General features: G+C 42.5%; 1 protein-coding gene across 1 annotated transcript; it reads right to left on the bottom strand.

Moving 5' to 3' along the window:
- Positions 1-851: 851 nt before the first annotated feature.
- On the bottom strand, positions 852-21358 carry Slc19a3 (solute carrier family 19 member 3). Its single transcript, XM_057762433.1, has 6 exons — positions 21353-21358; positions 12950-13101; positions 9402-10212; positions 4285-4477; positions 1672-1813; positions 852-1127 (listed from the first exon to the last, which is right to left on the bottom strand). Exons 2-6 carry the CDS (start codon positions 13097-13099, stop codon positions 957-959), a joined length of 1467 nt encoding a protein of 488 aa, XP_057618416.1. The 5' UTR covers positions 13100-13101; positions 21353-21358; the 3' UTR covers positions 852-956.
- Between the last annotated feature and the right edge of the window lie 234 nt (positions 21359-21592).

The following is a 21592-nucleotide window of genomic DNA, read 5'->3' as shown; positions in this document are numbered from 1 at the left end:
TTCCTACACAAAGTCCAGAAGGGACCACAAGGTAAAAAAAATGAAAACAGTGAGACAGTCCAGTAACAACTTGTGAAAAAACGCTGGTATTTTCAGAGTTGAAAAGGGACTCTCAGGAATGAGAGCAAACCAGCCATTCTTTCAGAGGGTTGTAAGTTGAAACAGACATATGTATACTTAGTGGACAAGGACGAAAACTGTCTCAGGTGATGCCTTTTTAGCCGGTTACAGGACAGTCCTGTGGGTAACTGTGCACACTCAGGGGTCGTCATCTTCAGGAGGCTTACGTTTCTTCACGGCTTGTTTCCATGCCCTTCACTTGTTCTTCGAACTCATCAGAACTAGAATTTCCAAGTTATTGCTATTCTTGGGGCGGGGGTTCCCAATGTGGCTTGTTTAGTTGCTAGTATTGAAAGTCAGTACTGTCAACTTGATGGGATTAAGGGTCATTGAAGATGTAAGCCTCTTCGAATAACTGTGAGGGGTTATCTCCATTAGGTTAGCTGAGGTGAGAAGACTCATCTTAAATGTGGGCAGCACCATTCCCCTGCCTGGGATAGTATGTTGAATAGAAAATGAACTGGATACCAAGTTTCACTGTTCTCAGCTTCCTGATTGCAGATGCAATGTTTCCAGCAGCCACCTTTTTCTGCAGCCATGCCTTCTCTCCCATAACGGAATATACTTTCCAAAACTGTGAACCAAAACAAATTGAGTTCCTCCCTTGAGTTGCATTTTGTTAGGTATTTTTCTAGCATTCAGAAAGTAACCAATACAGCAATGATGGCCTATATGGAGTGCCTGCAATTAGCTGAGCACAGAGACATATAGCCTGACGCTGAGGTTTGGTTGTAATTTTTGAATCCTTACTGGCAGAGTATCCGGGTGTGGCAAGGCACTTCTGGTTGCCCAACTCAAAATCCTTCCCTTTTGTGACTGGAGTTGATGTAACTGGGTTAGAACTTTGTTGACACATCTATTGGCTCTTGTAGGTGTGGTTCATTAGGACTCTGAGCAGCAGCAAGGCTTTCCACTTCCTTTCGGCACTTGGCTGAGTAGATAATATATGTGCTTCGTATCAGGAAGACTGCAGCAATGACAGCAAAGTAACTTCCATAAACTAAAAACTGGAAGAAAAGAAACAATTAGCTATTTATAAAACCTGACAGTTCATATCATTGGTAATATATAGCAACCTTCCTTGTTTGATTGAATTATGGGGTAATTGGGACCCAGAACTTAATAAGGGTATTCTGACTGGACTCTTCTATCTCAAATGAACTAAGGTTAAGTGTGTAAGCATGTGGAGTAGTGACTAAGGGTCTGCCTTTTCAGCAGGCTGCTTAGGTTCAATCCTAGCTACCTCAGCAAGGATAAAGGGAAACTCCAGTAGCTCCGGGGTTCTGTCTGTGTTCTGTGTCTGAAGGCTGATTAAGTGTAATGACTTGTAAAAGCTGAGGTTTCTTCTTACCTGCCTTCTTCAGGTAGCTATAAATCTAGTTACTCTAAACTCAGTTGGTGTTATAATTAAGGGCTGCATATTTTAAAATGTTCATAGCCAAATAATTTTTAAAGCTTTCCACATTGCTAGTTTTATGATCTTGGAAGCAACCTAGGTCTTCTATATTCCTAGTTACTATGTCAAGAGGAACCAGGAGTCCTGCGGCTTACCTGAGTGGTGACTGGCAAGTGGAGCCCTCTTTGATCTGCCACAATCACAGTCATGATGGCTTGAATCACCAAGGCAATAAAGGTGTCTATGCCAAACACCAGGGCATAACGTTCTACGCTCAGGTTAACGGCAATCTGAAATCTGTCATTAAAGGTTGAGTTAGCATTTAGCAACCATGGCATAAATAAAATTCTTTTCTTTAAAAAAATTATTTGCACTGGTATTTTGCCTGCATGTATGTCTGTGTGAGAGTGTCAGATCTCCTGGAGGTGGAGTTATGCACAGTTGTGAGCTGTCATGTAGATGCTGAGAACTCTGGTCCTCTGGAAGGCCAGTTAGTTAGTGCTCCTAACCAGTGAATCATCTCTTCAGCCCTAAATACATAAAATTCTTAACTAAAGGAAAGGCAGAAGCTGGGCATGGTGAAGTATTCCTGTAATTTCAGCATTCAAAAGGCTGGAAGAATCCAAGGTTGTTCTTTCCCACACATCAAATTCAAGGCCACTTAGGAGGTACTTGAGACCTTCTGTTAAAACCAAACAAAAAATCAGAACAAAAGAAGAGTTGAAAACAATGTTGTTAAGGCATGCCTTACCTAACTCCGATTTGCAAAAGAATAATAACAGTTCTACCTTTCAATCCTCATCATAAGAAATGAAACTAGGCATTTTGAGTTTAATGCATTAAACCAAGATATTTCAGTGAGAAACTTAGCTTTCTGTGATGGCTATTAACTATCAACTTGATACAACCTATTACTTGGGCAGTCTTAAAGATGATTGTTTAGATCAGGCTAGCCTGTGCACACTTCATTGCCGGACTGTCTGGATTATTAGTGTGGGGGAAACCATTCCACAGGCTGGGGAGTTGGACACAGGAGACAGAGGTCTGAGCAAGAAGCAAGGGTGCATTTATTCTCTTTGCTCTTGATCACGGATATAGCATGACCCCTTTCCACAAAGGCTGAACTATAACTTGGAATTATAAACCAAATTAATCCTTCCCTAGCCTCCGTTGCTTTTTGCCAGAGTAGCTGTCACAGCAACCGAAATGAAACCAGAACATTTGCTAACTAGTGGTCTCTCCGTTTTCTTCAGATATTTGCATTAGGGCTCATATTCCAATGTTTTACCGTTTGTCAAATGGTTTTCACAAATTAAAAGTGAAAGTCGATGAAGCTTGTCATGATGTTTCAAATGTATCTTGGAACTAAAAGGCATGTTTTTCATCTCTTTTTGACTAAAACCAAATGAAACTATATTCTCCTTCTCTCCTTCTCCTCCTCTTTTCTGAGTCAAGACCCATGTGGCTGACTTCAAGCTTGTTAGGTCATCAAGGATGACCTTGAACTTCTGATCCTTCTGCCTCCAGGTCCCACGTTCTGAAAACAGGAGTGGTCTACCATGTCCAGTTTGACGGGGCAATAGCCCACTTGAGTACGCGGCTCTGTCAGGCCTTGCTCTTCTCCCCCATTCCTGCTACCTTGCTAAAAACGGTTAGATTACATTCCTAAAGCTAGCCACCAAGGTCTACTCCCTTATTTTGCCACTTCCTCCTCCTGTGGCTGACCACCAAGGTCCAACTATCAAAAGTATTGAAGTCTAGCAATGAAAAGCCCCCTTTGGCTCACCTCATCAAAATGTTCAATTAAAAACAAAAAAACCTCACCTTATCACAGGGTTTCCCCTTTGACCTTTAATAATCTGCCAATTTCCGATGTGCCACATCTGTCTCCTCCCTCTATGGACAATACCCTTCTCTTTCTTCCTGGTTCCCTTTCCTTCTCGCCTACTTCCTGTCTCTGCCATCTCCTACTCCTTGCCCTTTGTCCCCCTGGGGCAAGTCAATCTTCTTTGTGCCACACCTCGGTCTTGGGGTCCTGAGCTGATACTGATCTCTTTTGCAGTTTTTATAGTGCTGGGAATCGAACCCAGGACTTCATGCAGATGTGACAAGCACTTTACCAACTGAGCTACATGGCCTGCTCCCGAAGAAAGCTTCTTGTAGTCAGTCTGCTCCCATATAAGCCACATGCTTTTAAATAATTTCTTAAAAAAGAAATGCAAACCGAAACCTCTTAAAAAGCAGATCTAAGTATTAAAGGAGATTGAATTTCAGAGACCTTATTTGGAAAAAAAAAAAAGATTCAAAAGCAACAGTTCCAGGTGTAAGTGAAGCTGAAGCTTTCTTATCATTTTTGCATCATTTTTCCCCCAAGTCCAACTTTTTTATAACTTTCCTGAGAATGTTTTGTTCCCAGAAAGTATGTGCTTAGAACTTCTTAAGCAACTAAATGAGGCTAGGGATAAAATCTAAACCTATGGCATTTAAAACTAAGTCACACCACGCCTTATTATGACAAGCCATTGGAAGTAAGAAGAAATCAGAAGTAGACCATGGATCCTTGTGTTGGATTTGCACATCCCAGGTTTGGGTTGCTGTTGTTTTGGTTTTTAATTTGCCCTTCGATGACTCAGCAATATTCAGCTGAATGAAAAGATGGCTTCATTGAATTCCCTTCAATGTGGAGTTAGCATTTGACCCTGCAACTGACTGGAGCATCTCTAGGAACCCAAAGAAGAGGAGGGGGTTGGGTGGGAGGCGGCACTTACACTGCTATGGTTATAAGAAACATATAGCTAGATTTGACCACCAAATAGCCCGCATAGCACACCCAGATGTTGAGTGTGTAATTCATGAGAAACAGAGCGCCGGAGATGAGAGCTGAGAAGACGGCCAGACCCAGCTCTCCCAGGAGATCCCAGTTGACCTTGACATAGCCCACGGTGAAGGCAGCCAAAGCTCCTGGAAACAGACAGAGACAAAGAAGTCAAGCTTTACAGGAAGAAAATAGCGACACAGCAAACAAGCCAACAAAACTCAGCTATTGAACAATCCTAAAGGCGATGAATGTACTGGTTTTTTTTTTTTCTTCTTGGATTTTCAAGACAGGGTTTCTCCATAGCTTTTGGTTCCTGTCCTGGAACTAGTTCTTGTAGACCCGGCTGGCCTCGAACTCATAGAGATCCGCCTGCCTCAGCCTCCCGAGTGCTGGGATTAAAGGCGTGCGCCACCACCCGGAGTACTTTTTTTTTTAAAGGACTTTTTTTTCCAAGTAGGTTTTCTTCTTTCATCACCTGCTATTGTTTCCAACTACTTCACTCCTATACTTTAATGAGTATAGATGACATATCAGGCACACACTAGGCAGAAGGGACAAAAGTGCCTAAACACAGCAGTGTGAGGAACACAGTGGCCCTGTCATTTAAAAAACACCCAGGAGAGCAAGCCTGAAAATGTCTTAGAAGTAAGTTGCTCTACTGTTCTCAACTGTAAGTTTTCAAGCAACGGGTGCCCCAATTTTCTTTCTTCTTTTTTTCTTCCTATCTTTTTTCCTTCCTCCTTTCATCCATCTTTCCTTTCTCTTTCCTTCCCTTCCTTCCTAGACCGAGGGGACCTTTTAGAGGTTTCCCTGTATTGCCGTTGAACTCCTGGGCTCAAGTAATCCTTCTGCTACAGCTGACCTGATTTTCTTAAGGCTTTGGACAAAAAGGACCTGAACTGATATATAGGGTTTGAGAAGGTGAAGAATTGACTGTAGTCAGTCAGTTCTTGAAAAGGTCTCTTGAACTGAAGAAATTATATTTAGGGCTCAAATTATTGATAACTGTTAAACCACTTTTTTCCCATAGGCGATCTGCAATAGAAGAGCTCTTCCCGAGAATTTTGGCCGTAAGAGCAAAAATTTCAGTGATCTAATTCTGGCATTGCCTTGGCTTTCAGGAGTTAGCTGCAGCCTCCCCAGAGGGAAACAGTAATAAATCAGAGGTTCCCCGTATTCCTGAAGCTTTCCTTAGAGGAAGGTGTGGAAATATCCCACTTCCTGAAACACATCTTCAAAGTCTTAGGTAACATTTACGTTCTACTGACAAGTATATAAATATTTATGGAGAGTGTGCTTCAAAGGAAAATGTCTTTTTGATATTAGAATCCAAGTCTAGCAACACAGAAACTGCATGAAAAAGCCTCTTGTGAAAATTGTTGGTGTGTAACCTAGAGTTGTGAAGGTCCCTAAGAAGACTCTCCACGTAAGATCCTTAAAACCTTCATGTATTTTCCAGAGTTAATAATAAAAATTCTGCACTTTCTTTTAATATTAAAAACTGACTTGACTCTACTAACTCGGGAAATAAGGGCAACGGTCAACAAATGGGACCATGTGAGATTCAAAGTTTCTGTAGGGCGGAGGAACTCAGTCAAATGAAGAGGATACCTACAGAATGGGAAGAAAGTCTTTGCTATCATACAGCAGAGGATCCATGTCTACAACACCTGCATCCAAAACTCTAAACAGGAACTCAAACAACAGGGAAGGGGAATGAAAAGGAAGGGCACATAAGCACAGGAGGACGTGTGCCCAACATACAATATATGCTTGTATACAAGCTTAAAAAGACCAAAACAAAGAACTGACTTAGCTTAGTCAGTAAAGTCCTTGCTTTGCAAGCACAAAGACCTGAGTTTGAGCCCCAGAACCCACAAAGAAGGTTGGGCATGGGAGTGTATTGCATTCACAGTGATTGGGAGGCAGAGACAAATGGAGCCCTGGAGCAAACAGGCCAGACAGTTTGGCCTGTTTGGTGAGTTACAGGCCAATGAGAAAACCCTGCTTTAAAGGAAAAAAAAAAGAATAAGATTGATGGCATCCAAAGGATGATACTTAAAGTTGTCCTCTGGCTTTCACATGTACCTGCATGTGCACACACATGTGTGTATACACACACACACACACACACACCAAGAAGATAAAGAATAGAAGTTGTGTTGATGCCACTCATCTTTAAACTAAGAGTAAAACAAATCATCAAACTTTCAAACTCATGAACGTACTTTCAATACTGAAGGAACGGGGCACATTACCAATATTTATTTTAATAATAAAATGGATTGTGGATTCTACTAGAAAGATATTCCTTTCTAGTTCTAAGCTTTATACTCTGGAGTTATTTATAACTGCAACATATACCATAAAAAGTCACTGTGCCCTTATTTTTCCAGTGCCTTCTTTCCTTGAATGGGGAGATGGTTTAGTGGGTAAGAGGTCTCTGTTATGGAAGCAGAGTAATGGAGGAGGGTCATCTGTTTCAGGTGTAAAGCTAGCCATGTGGGAGCCAGGCGGGATGAAAAGCAGACCTGCTTGCCTCATCACTATAAATGGCGCCCAGACGTGGATAACTGAATCCACAGAAAGCCTGAGAAAGCGTGGGAAAGAATAGAGTAAAGCATGTTTTCTTGGTAGCAGCAATTTCTCGGGTCTGCTCCCAACACTTGGGAGGCAGAGGTAGATTGACCTCTGTGACTTCAAGGTGTGGTAGCCACACCTTTAATCCCAATGCCTGGGAGGCAGAGACAGATAGATCTCTGTGAGTTCAAGGTTTGGTAGTATACACCTTTAATCCCAGCACTGGAGAGGGAGAGACAGAAGGATCTCTGTGAGTTGAAGGACAGCCTGGTCTACAGAGTTATTCCAGGACAAAGATATACAGAGAACCTGTCTCAAAAAGTAAAAATAAATGAAATAGAGGTTAAAATAAAGCCACACAAAGATGGAAAATACACAGAGAATCTTGATACTGTATGCAATTATGCTCTCTTTGAATTGTTTGAATGCTGAGGAAGGAGCATCAGCTGCTAAAAGATATTTGTTTACAGGTGCGGCTGAACTAATCCAAGATAGATATTTTGAAAATACCTTGACTTCAAAATTTGGATCTAAGGTTATGATGCTTTGGAAAAGTCCTTCTTTTGTTTTCACAGAGGATGAGACCCTGTGGATTGCTTCTATTCCAATATGGTATGATAGACAACACCCTCCTGAAAGGTTGCCGTGAATACCTTCAGAAATTACTTCACTCAACTGATGACTGAGATGAACCTACATACAGGTTATTCCATGAAAGACCTAATTAACAGTGCCCCTATACAGCAGGAAGAAGTTTGGAGAGAAATAACTACGTCCATATTCCCAAATATTATTTATAAATGTTCTTTTATATTTAAAGGAGGAAATGATATAGATATGAATTTGGTATAAATTTTACTCTATTGATATAAATTTAAGGTCAATTTTGTTATATGTATATGTATTTCTGACCTTGTCTAAGGTATTGTGATTGTGTAGTTCATTTAAAAATGTAATGTATATAGGTTGTTAATGGATAATCATCAATAATAGTCAAGCTTGTAGTCATGTTAGTTAGATTTTCTAGATATATAGAGATATATTTCAGTTAAATAGGCATTCTTCATATCTTTCAAAGACTACAGAATATGGCATTTAATGTTTTAATAACATAGGGCTTTTCATGACAATGAGACATGTCTGCTCCTGGCAGCACCAATCTACTTCAAGAGGAAAATGGGCATCGAAGAGGCTCCTTATGTAGTTGGTTAGCCATTTGGGCAAGAAACTGCTCTTGCCTGGACTGTTGCATAAACTGGACACAAAGAACTCCCAGAAAGAGGACTGCTGAACTTGCCTAAAGGTGAGATGGTCTTTCTGGGTTCCTGATTTAAGAAAGAGTCTACACGACATTCTGCAGGACACAGCAGAAAGTGACTGAACTGTCTTTGGAATTTCCTGCTTCATGGGAATGTTCTGCTGGATAATATGGGCCTGAGGGTTGAAGATGGATGCCCCAATGGTCCAGAGAAACTTTGGGTGACTGTCCAGACAGCGAGATGTCTCTGTCATTTCTAGAATTTTGAAAGTTACTTCTCATTTACTTAGGTAATATTATATCCTTCTGGAGTCTTTGAAGGAGTTGAAGAATGGTTAGTTATAGTTATAGTTTTCCTTAGTTATAATAAAAGATAAAATAGATATAAATACTGTAACTATAATTCTTGCTTGATAACTGTTTTGTTATATGTAATTTTACTATGTTAAAGTTAAAGCCTTTTTTTGTTGTTGTCGTTTAAACAGAAAAGAGGGAAATGATGGAGGAGGGTCATCTGTCTATGTGTTACTTTCATTGGCTAATAAAGAAACTGCCCTGGCCCTTTGATAGGACAGAAAATTAGGTAGGTGGAGTAAACAGAACAGAATGCTGGGAAGAAGGGAAGTGAGGCAGTCTCCACGATTCTCCGACTCAAGATGGATGTAGGCTAGAATCTTTCCCGGTAAGCCACCACCTCATGGTGCTACACATATTAACAGAAATGGGTTAATCAAGATGTGAGAATTAGCCAAAAAGAGGATGAAACTAATGGGCCAGGCCGTGTTTAAAAGAATACAATTTGTGTGTAATTATTTTGGCGCATAAGCTAGTCAGGCGGCCGCGAGCCAGGCAGCAGGAATGCAGCCCGTCGCCTCATCACTATACTTGAGGACCTGAGTTCAAATCCCTAGAACACCTGTAAAAAGTTGGATTGCATTGTGCATGTGTGCCATCCCAGTGCTGCAAGGAGTGGAGACAGTTGGATCACTGGGGATGACTGACCACTAGTCTAGCTCTGGGGTCAGCCAGAGACCCTGTTTTAGGAGACAGCTGATGTCCTCCTCTCTCTTCTGTGCACTTACAGCCATACACACATACATACCCTGCCCCCAACTTAAAAGAAATTACTCTACTTTCTGAATATAGCTAATTAATCACCAAGGAGAAGCTCAGCATCTGGAGCAATACCCTTCAGATGGTAGCAGGGGAGGATAGAGATGTCTACTTACCTCCAAAGGTTGCAGCAGCTTCCACTGCTCCATTATAGATAGAAGAGTCTTGAGAGGGTGCCTTGTGTTCCCATAAGACTTGAACATAGTTCAGGATTTGGTTATAGCCCGACGTAGCAAAAGCCCACCACAGGGACCAGTAAAACAGGTGCTTTGAGGAGTAGCACTCCTTCAGATCTTCAAACCAACGCACAAAGACCCTCAAAGTCACATTTTCTGGCTCTGGGTTGCTCAGCTTTCTGTCCCCTAGATTCCCTGGAGTGGCAGGCAATTCTGTGCGAGCTGTCTTGTGGTTCTGAGCTTCCTCGAGGACGGTATCTTGCCCCAGTGGCTTTTGATGGGCTTCTCTGTCATACGTTGTATGGAAGAACATGCTTTTCTTAGGCATTGGTAGAAAAAGCGAGAAAATGAATGCCCCAGAGACACAGGCCAAGGATATGTAAAAGAGGTAAGAGTATGGTACAGTTGCCAGGGATACCAGGAGCTGGGCCAGCACCGAGCCCATTGTGTAGGCCACCAGGGTAACACTCCGACAGTAGCTGCTCACCTTCTGGTAGTGCTCTGGGCTGACCATACTGTATATGTAGGAATAGTAGCCTATCTCTGTGGCTGAGACGACCCCAAAAAAGAACTCGGCCACCTGCATGAGCATCACACCTTGGCCAAACAAGAGAATCAGGTAGCAGACGACGAAGGACATGATGTGTAACATGATGACCGGCTTGTAGCGCAGGTAATCGGTGAGGACAAACACAGGGGGCAGCACGGCCAGGTAGGAGTATGTCCAAACGGGAAGGACCTCGTTTGTCATCTGTGGAGTTGATATGTAGGGGTGACTCCAAAGCACAGCATATCTCATAGGGACATGGGGTAGATTTTTACCTCAAAGTCACATCTAATCAGGTATTCATTGTATTATGGGGGAAAAGTAATAGAAAACTGATCTACAGGTAAATTGCTAAAAGAAAGTAATGTCCTTGCTAAATGAAAACAACAACAACAACAAAAAAACCCAGCATGGGGTTATGGGGGGATGGTAAAGAAAAAGATAAGCAAACCAGAACTCCGAGCAGCTTACATACTTAAGGGTATCGCAGTAGAAGAGTTCTAGTGAGATAACGTGTCCTCGGAACTATATAAGAAATTTAAGTATAAGTAGCATGTAACAGTTGAGTAAATTAGTTTTTAAGAATTCCAAGTTCAGTTTAAACTTAAATATTCTGAACTCCCTGAGATTTCCAAGTTCTTAAAAAAATCCCAGTCTACAGAGTGAGTTCCAGGATAGCCCAGGCTACATAGAGAAGCCCTGCCTCACAAAACCCAAACCAAACCAAACCAAACCAAAACCCAAGCCTGGTTGGAGAGATAGTCCAGTTGTTAAGAACACTGACTGCTCTCCCAGAGGACCTGAGATCAACACCTAGCACCCACATGGCAGATCACAGCTGTCTGTAACTCCAGCTGTTGGGGATCTGACACAGTCGTAGAGACATACATGCAGGCAAAACACCAATGCACATGAAACAATAAATAAATTTAAAATTTATTTATCTACTTGTATGCAAAGATGAGCAATGTCAGGTACAGAGTTCACAATGTAAAGAGTAAAACAGCTGATCCATACCACCTTCCCTCTGTCGGAAATCTAAGTGGACACACACGATTGATAGCAAGAGCAAATGGTCTCATCAAATTACCAGGTGGGGAACAAGTAATGCATTTCATTTCCTTCTGGTTTGTATTTGCTGGGCTCTCAAGCTCCTCTCGCCCTATCCATGGCTATAGATTTGTCAAGTCTGATGTGGGCCATATCACTCTTTAAAGGCAAACACATGAGCATTCAAGTTTCATAGGCAGGAAAGGTTCAAAAGATTGTTAGTGATCTCTAAGTGTGACGGGTGAGTGTGCAGTCTTTTGAGTCACGGAACTTGCCCTCACTGACATCTGGATCCCCCAAGGTCTCAGGAGGGCCCAGAACTGACCTGCGGTTATGGAGCAGAATTAATTCACTTTTCCATAGTGTATACAGAGGCAAGCCTGGAGGATGGGTTAAGTTAATTCTGGCCCATCTCTGTGACCTTGGTCTTAAGTATGACATGCTTCTGTCCCAGAAACTTTGAAGCCATTGTGTTTTACACAATGAACTTGGCTACTGTCTTTGCCAGTTTCTTACTGATAACCAGTACCAATCAGCTTTCTCGACAATGCCACACTCCACACAGTATTTTCATAGTTGTGGTGGGCGACAGTAAGCCAGCCTACGGTGATTTGCTAGTTGGGTTGGTACATTTTCTTCTTGCAGCTTTTAGATAGAAAGAAAAAAATGAAGGGAGGGATATAGTCCTGGCTAAACTGGAATATACTATGCCTTGAGGCCACAGAAATCCACCTGCCTTTGCCTCCAGAGTGATGGGATTAAAGGCTTGTGCCACCATGTCCAGTAAGAAGCATCTCTTTAAGTAAGAGAATCTGGCCTTCCAGGTAGAGAAGTGGATCAGGGAATTAAATCTGTTTATATCGTATTTGCTGATAAGTGGTTTTTCCAAACTGAGTAAGTGCCACAAAGAAATACAATCAGGTGTTGCCGATAGGCTTTGAAAACATGTCTTTGGCCAATTTGCTCTGTGCAAAGCTTATAGAGAGTACTTTCAAGAACTTACATGTTATAGTACAGACCAGCAATCTAGTGTATAGCAGTCTATTGCTCTTAGGAACTTGATAAATAAGACACAAGGTTAACTTAATCACGGAAAAATGCGATGTAATCAAAAGATACAGTAACCACAGGATGCACGGGTTGATGCTAGGGTAGTATGGTACTTTCATTTTTGCTAAGCAGGAATATACCTCAAGATAATGGCAAACGTATCAGTGAATGCATAGACAGTAACACCCATTTACCATCATTATCAAGGTTTACCCTGCATATTATATGTAAATATGTGTTGTATTCTTCTGGCTGACAGAGCAGTAATCTTGTTTACACTGGTGTCACATAAACACAAACATAAAAGTTTAGGTGTGATTTTTCAACTGGCTGCAGTGTTATTAAAGCGACAGGAACTCTCTGGGATGCTATGGTTTTAGCTACAGTTAAGACAACGATAGTTATAATCATGGGGGCGCCATTGCCTATGCAGTGCACTTTCCTCTGGGCATTGTCACGTGACAGGCAATTGTATTACACTTTCTTTTTTCATCCTGCTTGAAGCAGCCTATCGGTTTCTCAGAAACAATCCCGAGGCAGAGAACAGCTTCATTTCGGGGTGAGTGTAACAGAACCAATGGAGATCTGGGAAGCTCCTGTGTACTCAGACTAACTTTGACACTCTGAAAATTAAAACACTCCTCGTCCACGTGAAGTGTTTGCTTAATGTTTTTGCCGGTGTGAGGAGGAAAGAGCAGTTCTATTATGTAATAAATTATGTGAGAATGGAGCTCCCTGGAGTTCAAAGTCTTTATCTTTCTGTAAGTTGAATGATACCCCTTCCTCCTTGTTTAAGTCCCATGAAATTAACCCCTCTTAAGATACATACCCATTAGCTTACCTCTGTTTCGGTTAGATTCTTACTGGGATCAGACAAAAATGGGATTAAGAATGACTCGGAGGGCCTGAACATGGAGAAAAATCCGAATAAGCAGAGTATCACAGTGGGATAGACCCAAGAGTTGCTTGGTGGAGTTCTGAAGCAATTCATGGCTGGTCAAACGGAAAGAAAGCAGAAGTTTAGCCTCGCTTATCCTGCTCTGGCATCTCGGATAGCACCAAAAGCTGGTTATTTCCACACATTTTATGAAAAAAATGATGTTCGTCCATCTACTGTGAAGCTGGAAATGGGAGGGATGAATTACTGTTCACACATTTTCCTGGTAAATCCCCCCCCCCCAGAGGGTTCCCTTTTCACTGTTGCCAGAGGGAATCGGGTTTCTTTAGTGTTTTCTCAAACTATGGCTATGGGCAGCTACTAATAACCCATGAGCGCTGAGTCAGTACATGCTTGACCCTAAGCCAGACACCAGCTAACGAATCTGTGTCTAGCTGTAGCAGGGCAAGTGCTTCCAGGTGAACAGACTGAATTAATCAAGCCTTCTGATATCTGCACACTACACTTCCCATGGATCTGAGAACACTTAACACATGGACTGACATTCGTTTATTATAAATTCATCTTTCCACCCGACTGTCCCTTGTCTGGAATCCTACTTGTTGTACAAGAAACAGCTGAGATATCTGTTAGGTTTCCTATCCTTGAAGAAGTTCTAGTTGTTCAGTTAGAAGAATCGCTTGGGAAATATTTGGATGGCTCAGCCAAGCCCGATGGTCTGAGTTTGATCTGCTTACCCTCCCTCTCCTCTTTGAGACAGGGTTTCTCTGTGTGGTCCTGACTGTCCTGGAACTCACTCTGTAGACCAGGCTGGTCTCGAACTTAGAAATCCACCTGCCTCCCAAATGCTGGAATTAAAGGCGTGTGCCACTAAGTTGCATGTGATGGCAAAAATCTGTAACCCCCAAACTCTTATCCTAAGATGGGAAGCAGACAAAGAGAACTACCCAGGAGCTCACAGGCTGAAGCCTGTAGCACACAGTACAAGAAACAAAGGGAGACCCAGCCCTAGCAAGGTGGAAGTCCAGAACAATCTCCCGAGAGTTAGCTGCTTCTGAACTCTAGACTCTGCAAGTGCAGCATGGCACACACGTGTCCATCCCCACCCCAACCCATGCTAATAATAAATAAAAGAAATGTTTCAGATAATTAATTGGATAAAGGTCCAGCTTTCTAAAGCTCCCTCATATCTCCACCCCCACCCTATGTTTTCCACTGGCGCCAGGAATATCTGGAAATGGGAGGTGTGGCTTCTTCTTCTTCTTTTCTTTTCAAGACAGGGTTTCTCTGTCACTTTGGAGCCTGTCCTGGAACTAACTCTTGTAGACCAGACTGGCCTCGAACTCACAGAAATCCGCCTGCCTCTGCCTCCTGGGTGCTGGGATTAAAGGTGTGCGCTACCACTGCCCGGCAAGGTGGGACTTCTAAGACAATCATTCCACTTTTTATTATGAGTGGGCTCTTCTCTAAATGTGTCATTGCAGATTGTTCATAGGGTGTGTGTGTGTGTGTGATTAATTCTTCACACTTTTTCCTAATGTTGATGCTGCATGAAGTTCAAACTTCAGACATAAAGCATAAGATCTTAGTCACTGCCTAGAAAGCAAATGACAAACACGACCAGCCTGTGTGGTGACTATATTTGAAAATACCTATTCTCCATTCCTCATGGATTACAGAGAGCACAAAGGTGTTTATTATATCTTCACTTGAGATCAGACTTCGTAGGAAGAGATATTTTTGATGGTCTTGATTTTGGCTATATTCTGAGATAATCTATAGGAAGGCTTTGGATATGATGCCTTCCTGTGTATTTTGTATCAAAGCATTATAGTAATTATAATTTGAAGATGACTAGATGAAAAATATCTAACCATTGGATTGGAACTGTGATCAAGACTGGAATCATCATCTCCTAACTCCTACCAGGATCGTTTCATCCACTCCACCTTGCCTCAGGGTGGTGGTGCTTTTCCATCTGTCACTTTATGAATTTACAGACACAGCCTCTTTACATGGGGAAGATAAAGTGTTTGTATAATATAATGACAACCTTGCTCCACAAATCCATGGCAGACACTGAGACTTAACATAAAACCTTTCAAACATGAACGCTGAGTGCTCAGAACAGTTAAGAGGGCACTCATCCCAAAGAAGCAGGTGTCCAGGTAGAGGTGCCATTCAGGCACACCACATCCTTTCCTCTCTCAACCTGTGCAAGGTGCTCTAAACAGCTACACAACTTTTTTGTTACATTAAAGCAGGCCAATATCATTTCCATTTATGTCAACAACGCTCTGGACTTCTCAGCTTAGAAAGCATGAGAATTGCATTCTGGAAGGCTCCAACAGCAAGTGATGCTGACACTGTAGAAATCCTGTCAGAGGTAAATTGGAGTCAGCCACTCTCCACTTAATGCCCTCAGCCCAGAAACCATGGGCTTTCTTTTCCCATTTCCCGGGATTCTGCTGGGTCTGCTGGGATTCCCTTCCTATCTTATTAATGGTCTCATAGGAATAGTTATCTCATGCAGCCAATTACTGAGGCTAGACCATCTTTGAAGGCTGGTGTTAAGAGGGTGGCATTTTCTGGTTACATGTGGAACACTCCATCTCTGTTAACTAAGGATTTGGCTACTGACCCAAATTTATCTTCATGCATTTGAGAGATTTGGGACTGTGCCCTTGGTGCCTGGGATGCTGAAAGGACCATGGATTCTTTATCTCTTGACTCCTTATGTGGTCCAACTACAGTTAGTTGGGAAGGCAATAAAAATTATGCCCCTGGTGTATAAGTCGCACCAAGTCAGGCATGTTGTATGGTTCATTGTTCCATTCTAAGTGATTAAAAAGTACCTGGCAGTCACTGAGCCCTCAAGGATCACAGGAAATGAACTTAGCAAGCAAACAACTTTAGCCTATGTGGACAGTGGGATGGAAAGGGAAGATGCCAGGATCAGGCAGGAGATACAGGGTGTGAGAATATACACAAGTTCCTGCCAGTTCTTCTGGGCACACTCCACTTTCTAGGTGAAACAAAAATGTCAGATCTCTTGCGGTAATTTTTACACTGCAGGAAAATTAGTTTTGTAGAGCTGGAGGTAATATTGGTCTCATTTAATTTAGTTTTTACTTTTAGTTTTTGAGAGTGTCTCATGTAGCCCAGACTGTTCTCAACTCCTTGTGTAGCTGAAGATGGCCTTGAACTTCTGATGCTCTTGCTTCTACATCCCCAGAGCACTATTCTGCCTGGCTTTATACAGTGCTGGGGTCTGAACCCGGAGCTTCATGCATGGCACACAAGCACTCTACCAACTGATCTATAACCCTTGCCTTTTGTTCTCATTTTACAGAAGGGAAACAGAAGGCTCGACCTTGGACCTGGACTTGGTTCTTCCAGTTCCAACTTCGCTAATCTTTTCTCATCTCTGTGTTGAGAAAGCCCAGATATATTTTCAAAACTTCAAGTCTGGTTTACTTTAGGACACTTTTCTTCTGACTGTGGTATCAAGGAAAGTTTAATGCTCACCAGCAGGATGTCTTTTCTAAATGCAAACCCATTAAAATTAGAGTTCACTGCAGAGTCAATGAGGGTTTTTCCCGCCATGTAATTTTTGCTTATTTTAATAACAACGAATACGCAAACATGGTTACAAATGCGACAAACGTGAGATAGTCTGGGGTCAGCAGCTGAAGAGGAAAGGGATGTAAGCACACATGCCTCAAAACACACCGGGGCAAGTCATCCTAGAACACCTGTGTGGTCCTGCAGTGTTGCGGGAGCTCCTTCCACTCCTTCAGCCAATAGCCGCTGAGATACCAGCACATTGGGGCATGGTCTCTCTCCCTTTAAAAAAGCGGTCACTTCCCTCTGCGCTCGCTCTCTCTCTGGCTCAGCTTCTGGTGACTAGGCTCCCTTCCTGATTGCATTGAGGGCTGTTGTCTGGGATGGTGATCTGTAAGTTATTCTCCTTTAAATAAATAACCATTCTGTTAATCATAATTCCAAACTGGTGTGGAATTGTTTGTGACTTACGCCTTCACTGGAGGGTCACAGCCCCTATGCTCTAAGCCATTGGGGCTGTGAGATGGCTCACTGCGTAAAGACACCTGCCATGCAAGCCCGGCATCCTGAGTTTGATCCCTGGAACTGCTGTGAAGGTGGAAAGAGAACCAACTCCAGAAAATGATCATGTGGCTGCTATACTTAGGCTGCGAGGCATGTAAACACACACACACACACACACATGCACACATGCACACACACACACTATTAGAATAATCTATAGACTTCAGTGTCCTGCTTCCATTTCTCATGCTCATCTGACCACCCTACCATCCACATTAACAGTACCGACTGAAGTGTTGCTTGTTTTGGTTGCGTAACTTGAGGACACGAGCTGGAGGTGATACTTCTGAAAGTAAATTTACCTTTCCCCTTCATCTGCTTGCTTTCCAAATATGATAATCCTTTTTAAAAAGTGCTCCATAGTGGCAGTCCTCATGCATTACTCATAAATCTCATATATATGAGATTTATATATACATTTATATATAAATATATATATGTATGTATGTATTTAAGGTACAAGAATACCATGTGGGCTGTAATTAAAGAGAAGAAAAAAGCAGAGGAAGCAGAAGAAGGAGAAGTAGAATAGAAGGAAGAGAGGAAGGAAAGAAGGAAGGAAGGAAGGAAGGAAGGAAGGAAGGAAGGAAGGAAGGAAAAAAAAACAAAAAAACAAAACATTGCCCAAGCAAAATCAAGGCTCCCAGATTTGAAGCAGGGAGCAAACATCCTCTCCGTGAAGACTCTAGAAGTGCAACACACACAGTGGAATTCATCATCCCCTCCTTCTAGCTCAGACCTGGGGTAGCTAAACCTAGAGCAGAATTTACTGGGGTAGCCTGGGAAGAACGTGGAGGATTTTGCAGAGGGAGAAAGGAATCTCATGGTATAGAGGGAGAAAGAAGAAGGTGGCTGGACCAGGAGGATAAATAGTAAGTCTTGGCCTCAGTTTCCCTTGCTCCTATGCTGGACACCAGCTGGTCTCACCTGGTCCACCCACTCTGATAACAAGAGATCATTGCGTCACCATATCTGCCCTTGTGCTGTTGGGCTCACACAAGGCAGCGTGTGTGACCTTTAAAAGAGTCCACCAATATGTTCACCAGGAAAGTGACCATCTAAGTCACCTTCAGAGTCATTCTTTACTCCTTTGGCTGGCCTGAGAATAGGGCTATTTTCCATCTTGTGCAAAAAGCAATGGCTGAAGCACTTGGAGATTTTGGCACTTGACCATTCTGTCCCCAGACTTTCTGTCTAGTTTGGGTCTATTTCCACGTTACCATACACAGTCCCTGTATTTTATTGGTTTCTGCTCCCAGATATGGGAAACACTGTAGCTTTACAAAAAACAAGTCCCTTGCTAGTACATCTAATCTTCATTAAAAACAAACAAGCTAACGCATAACTTTATCTCTTATAAAGACGTAAGAGTTACTTGTGTTTTGATAGTGATCACATTTGGGTGGGTGGCTTCTCACCAGTTTTGGTACTTTGAGAAAATATCTTTTTATCCTGCCTCTTGCGTGCTGGCAGTCCTTAGTATCAGAGTTTGATGTATCCTCCAAGTCATGACCATGTTATTAATTTCTTCTACTTTCAAATACTGCCTAAAAATGTTTTTTCCTAAAAAGTAGGGAATAATACTTGACGTTCTCCGTTTTCATATTTGACTTCTAGAGAAGTTCATTTGACATCTCAACTCCATGACAGTCCAGAAAGTAAGGTCTTCCTTCTTTCAGAAATATGAAGCAAATGCCCCACTTCCTTGCCAGGATCCCATGCAGGGGTGGGGGTGGTTACAAGGGAAAGCTAGAAGTCACTTTCTGATTCCACTGCTGTTCCCTGGACTCGCCGCTGACATCACTGGTAAATAAAACTCTTGTCACGATGGTTGTGTATTGGTCATATATATACTGGGTTCTACCTGTCCCATAGATGGCTTATGGCGCTCAGGAGAACATGTTCACTGAATGATTATCGGAACATTACAAAGGTGACTGGTGGTCATTAGCTAGGATGAGGTTAGGAGATGCTGCAAGTTCCAACCCTCTAATCCTTAACCCCTTGGTCTCCCTAGTGATTAGCACTATAGTGAGGTCATCTAAGGAGCCCACTTTAGGATAAGATCATTAGCATTAACCATAGTGTTAACAAAAGGCTCACTGAGATAAAAACAAAAGAAAAACAAACAAAAAACTCAAACACTCCAAACACTCTGGAATTCCCAAGAATGACAGGAAGCAGCACTATGATGGAGTAACACATGTTTTCTTTTGTACCAGCTGTGTTTTCTAAAACCCCACCTCCTAGGCTTTCAACACTACCTGTCAATTCCCTCACCAGACAGATACAAACTAGAAGTCTGCTAAGCAAAAATCGAAATAGTTACTTTAAACCAATATCAAATCATAAAAGCGAAGTATGATTTTCCCTCTACTCACGGGGAGAATTTAACTTTGAATGGAACAGTCAGAAAAGGAAAGGCCTGCAGGCATGTTAATCAAGGCAGACCTGCTGGAGGAGGCATAGAGAAAGGGTGCTAGGCTGCTGCCAAAGCCTATTCCTGTGTTGCAAACCCTGGACAGGAGCTTGAATCCACGCATTTCTACCTATGCTACTGTATTTTGGCTGTGACTGGTCAAATTTAAAAATGCCTGTCACTATCATGACCTCTGGTTATGTAAAAACCAATCTGATATATAAAGTGTAACACTATCACAGATTACCCAGAAAAAAACAGATCTTTGGGACCAAGGAACTGGTAAATATTTCAAAGAAAAGAAAAAAAACACTGACAAGAAAGGAACAAAAAAGAAAGGAGAGATATAGAATTTTATAAAAGTAAAACCCACATATATCTGCTCATTGGAGAGATACTGTTCAAAAACTGGGAAGGGAGCTCTAGATCTAACAGCCACACCACTAGCTTCTGTCAAAGGAATGCCATCCACAATGTGAAGTAAATCCCTAGAGGGCAGGGAGAAAAGGAGGAGCTGGAGATCAGAAAGCTTCACGGAAATGTGGCTGTCTGGAAGCACAGGGAGATAGATGCCCCTCAGAAGTTCTCAGAACTCACACCTCCCAGCTGCTGCTGATGACACACACTCGCTGGGAAGGCTGAACGAAAACTGATGAGCAAGCATACCGAACGCCGGCAAGGATTTCAAGCTGACGAACGTGTGTACGTTGCTTTGAGGAAGGACAAAACAGTGAACGCCATTTGGAAAGCTGTCCGAGGGAGTTCCCATTTCCACGATGTGGTGAAAGGTGAGGAGCCACTGAAAGGTTAGTTGGGGAAAGGAATACACAACCCAGTACCTTTTCATCAACCAATAGCAATTGATGGTTACAAGGACCACACTATTGCGAGCCGAGGATGGGTAGCAAATCATTATGCTATTCCAGACGACCCCACCCTCACACACAGAGTCCTAGGCAAGTAAGCCTGACCTAAAGAGACACGGAGTAGATGGGTGGTTTCTCTGAGTGAATTAGGGGAGGGGAACAAGAGCAACAGAGAACATGGAGGTTCGGGTTGAGAAAAGAACGTTCTCGCGACAGCTTTGGCTGTGGTGACAGCTGTAGATTTTTATCCATCTCATAAGGTACACCTTAGCACAGGGAGGCCTTACTATAACAAAATTCATATATATATATATAACAAATTCATATATATATATTCATATATATATATATATATATATATATATATATATGGAACAAAGGTAAATTAACCTCAGACACTATGTTCCACAAAGGAATCCAGACACGAAAAAAGACACTTTGAGTAATTCCATTTATACCTGGTCCCTAAGTAGGCAAAACTACCTTATGTACTTTATGTTGACTGAAACCAGAACTCTGACGAGGCAGAGAGCTGGGAAGGGGGAGTGGGTACATGAGGACACTTTCGGGGTTATTAAATATCCTGTACCTTAATGAGCTAAGTATAAGTAGGGGTTTAATTACAAACACTCAAATTTAAATCTGTTCTCTGTGTTGAAAGTAAGTTATACCCCATATGATGAAAGGCAGCCTCCCCCTCCCTCCTCCAACGCGTTTTAGAGTAGCCTTCCATTTTCCTTACGGGAACAGTGATTGTGGTATTTCCAATTCAGGCGAGAGCAGGGCTCCTACATGAATGGAAAGCCCAACACTGTCTTGAGTCTGTCTAAGCCCGAGGAGACTTAGAGTAGAAACAGGAGCGCAAGACAAATCCGGGACAAGCGAGGAAGCCTAAATCAGGTCCCTTCAGATCAATTCAGATACATCAAGTACCTCTTGCTTCAGCGTCCTGAACTGGGGACTAGCTTCCTGCCTTAGACTCACTTCCACGCCTTCGAGCTTCTGCGAAGCACCCCGCTGCAAGCCCTTTAACTTGAGAGGAAGGCGTTCCTTAAGAACCCATCTGCCAGGGCAGTAGCCCTGGCCCCTTCCGGAAAACTGGCTGCTCCAGAGCCTACACCCGGCCACCGTCTTTTGGAATCCTGGCAAATAAAACAAGCAAGCACCTAGGAT

Source organism: Chionomys nivalis, chromosome 2 (assembly GCF_950005125.1).
Source record: "Chionomys nivalis chromosome 2, mChiNiv1.1, whole genome shotgun sequence".
NCBI lineage: Eukaryota > Metazoa > Chordata > Mammalia > Rodentia > Cricetidae > Chionomys > Chionomys nivalis.
Note: the sequence above shows the minus strand (reverse complement) of the source record. Positions and strands in the feature narration are given on the sequence as shown.

What these genes read in the sequence shown, in the direction of transcription:
- Slc19a3 (XM_057762433.1), bottom strand. Translation starts at nt 13,099, where the DNA reads ATGAATTGCTTCAGAACTCCACCAAGCAACTCTTGGGTCTATCCCACT. An exon ending in TTTCTTATAACCATAGCAGT is followed by an intron (nt 1,814 to 4,284) that starts GTAAGTGCCGCC and finishes CTTTAATGACAG; the next exon opens with ATTTCAGATTGCCGTTAACC. An exon ending in ACTTGCCAGTCACCACTCAG is followed by an intron (nt 1,128 to 1,671) that starts GTAAGCCGCAGG and finishes CTTTTCTTCCAG; the next exon opens with TTTTTAGTTTATGGAAGTTA.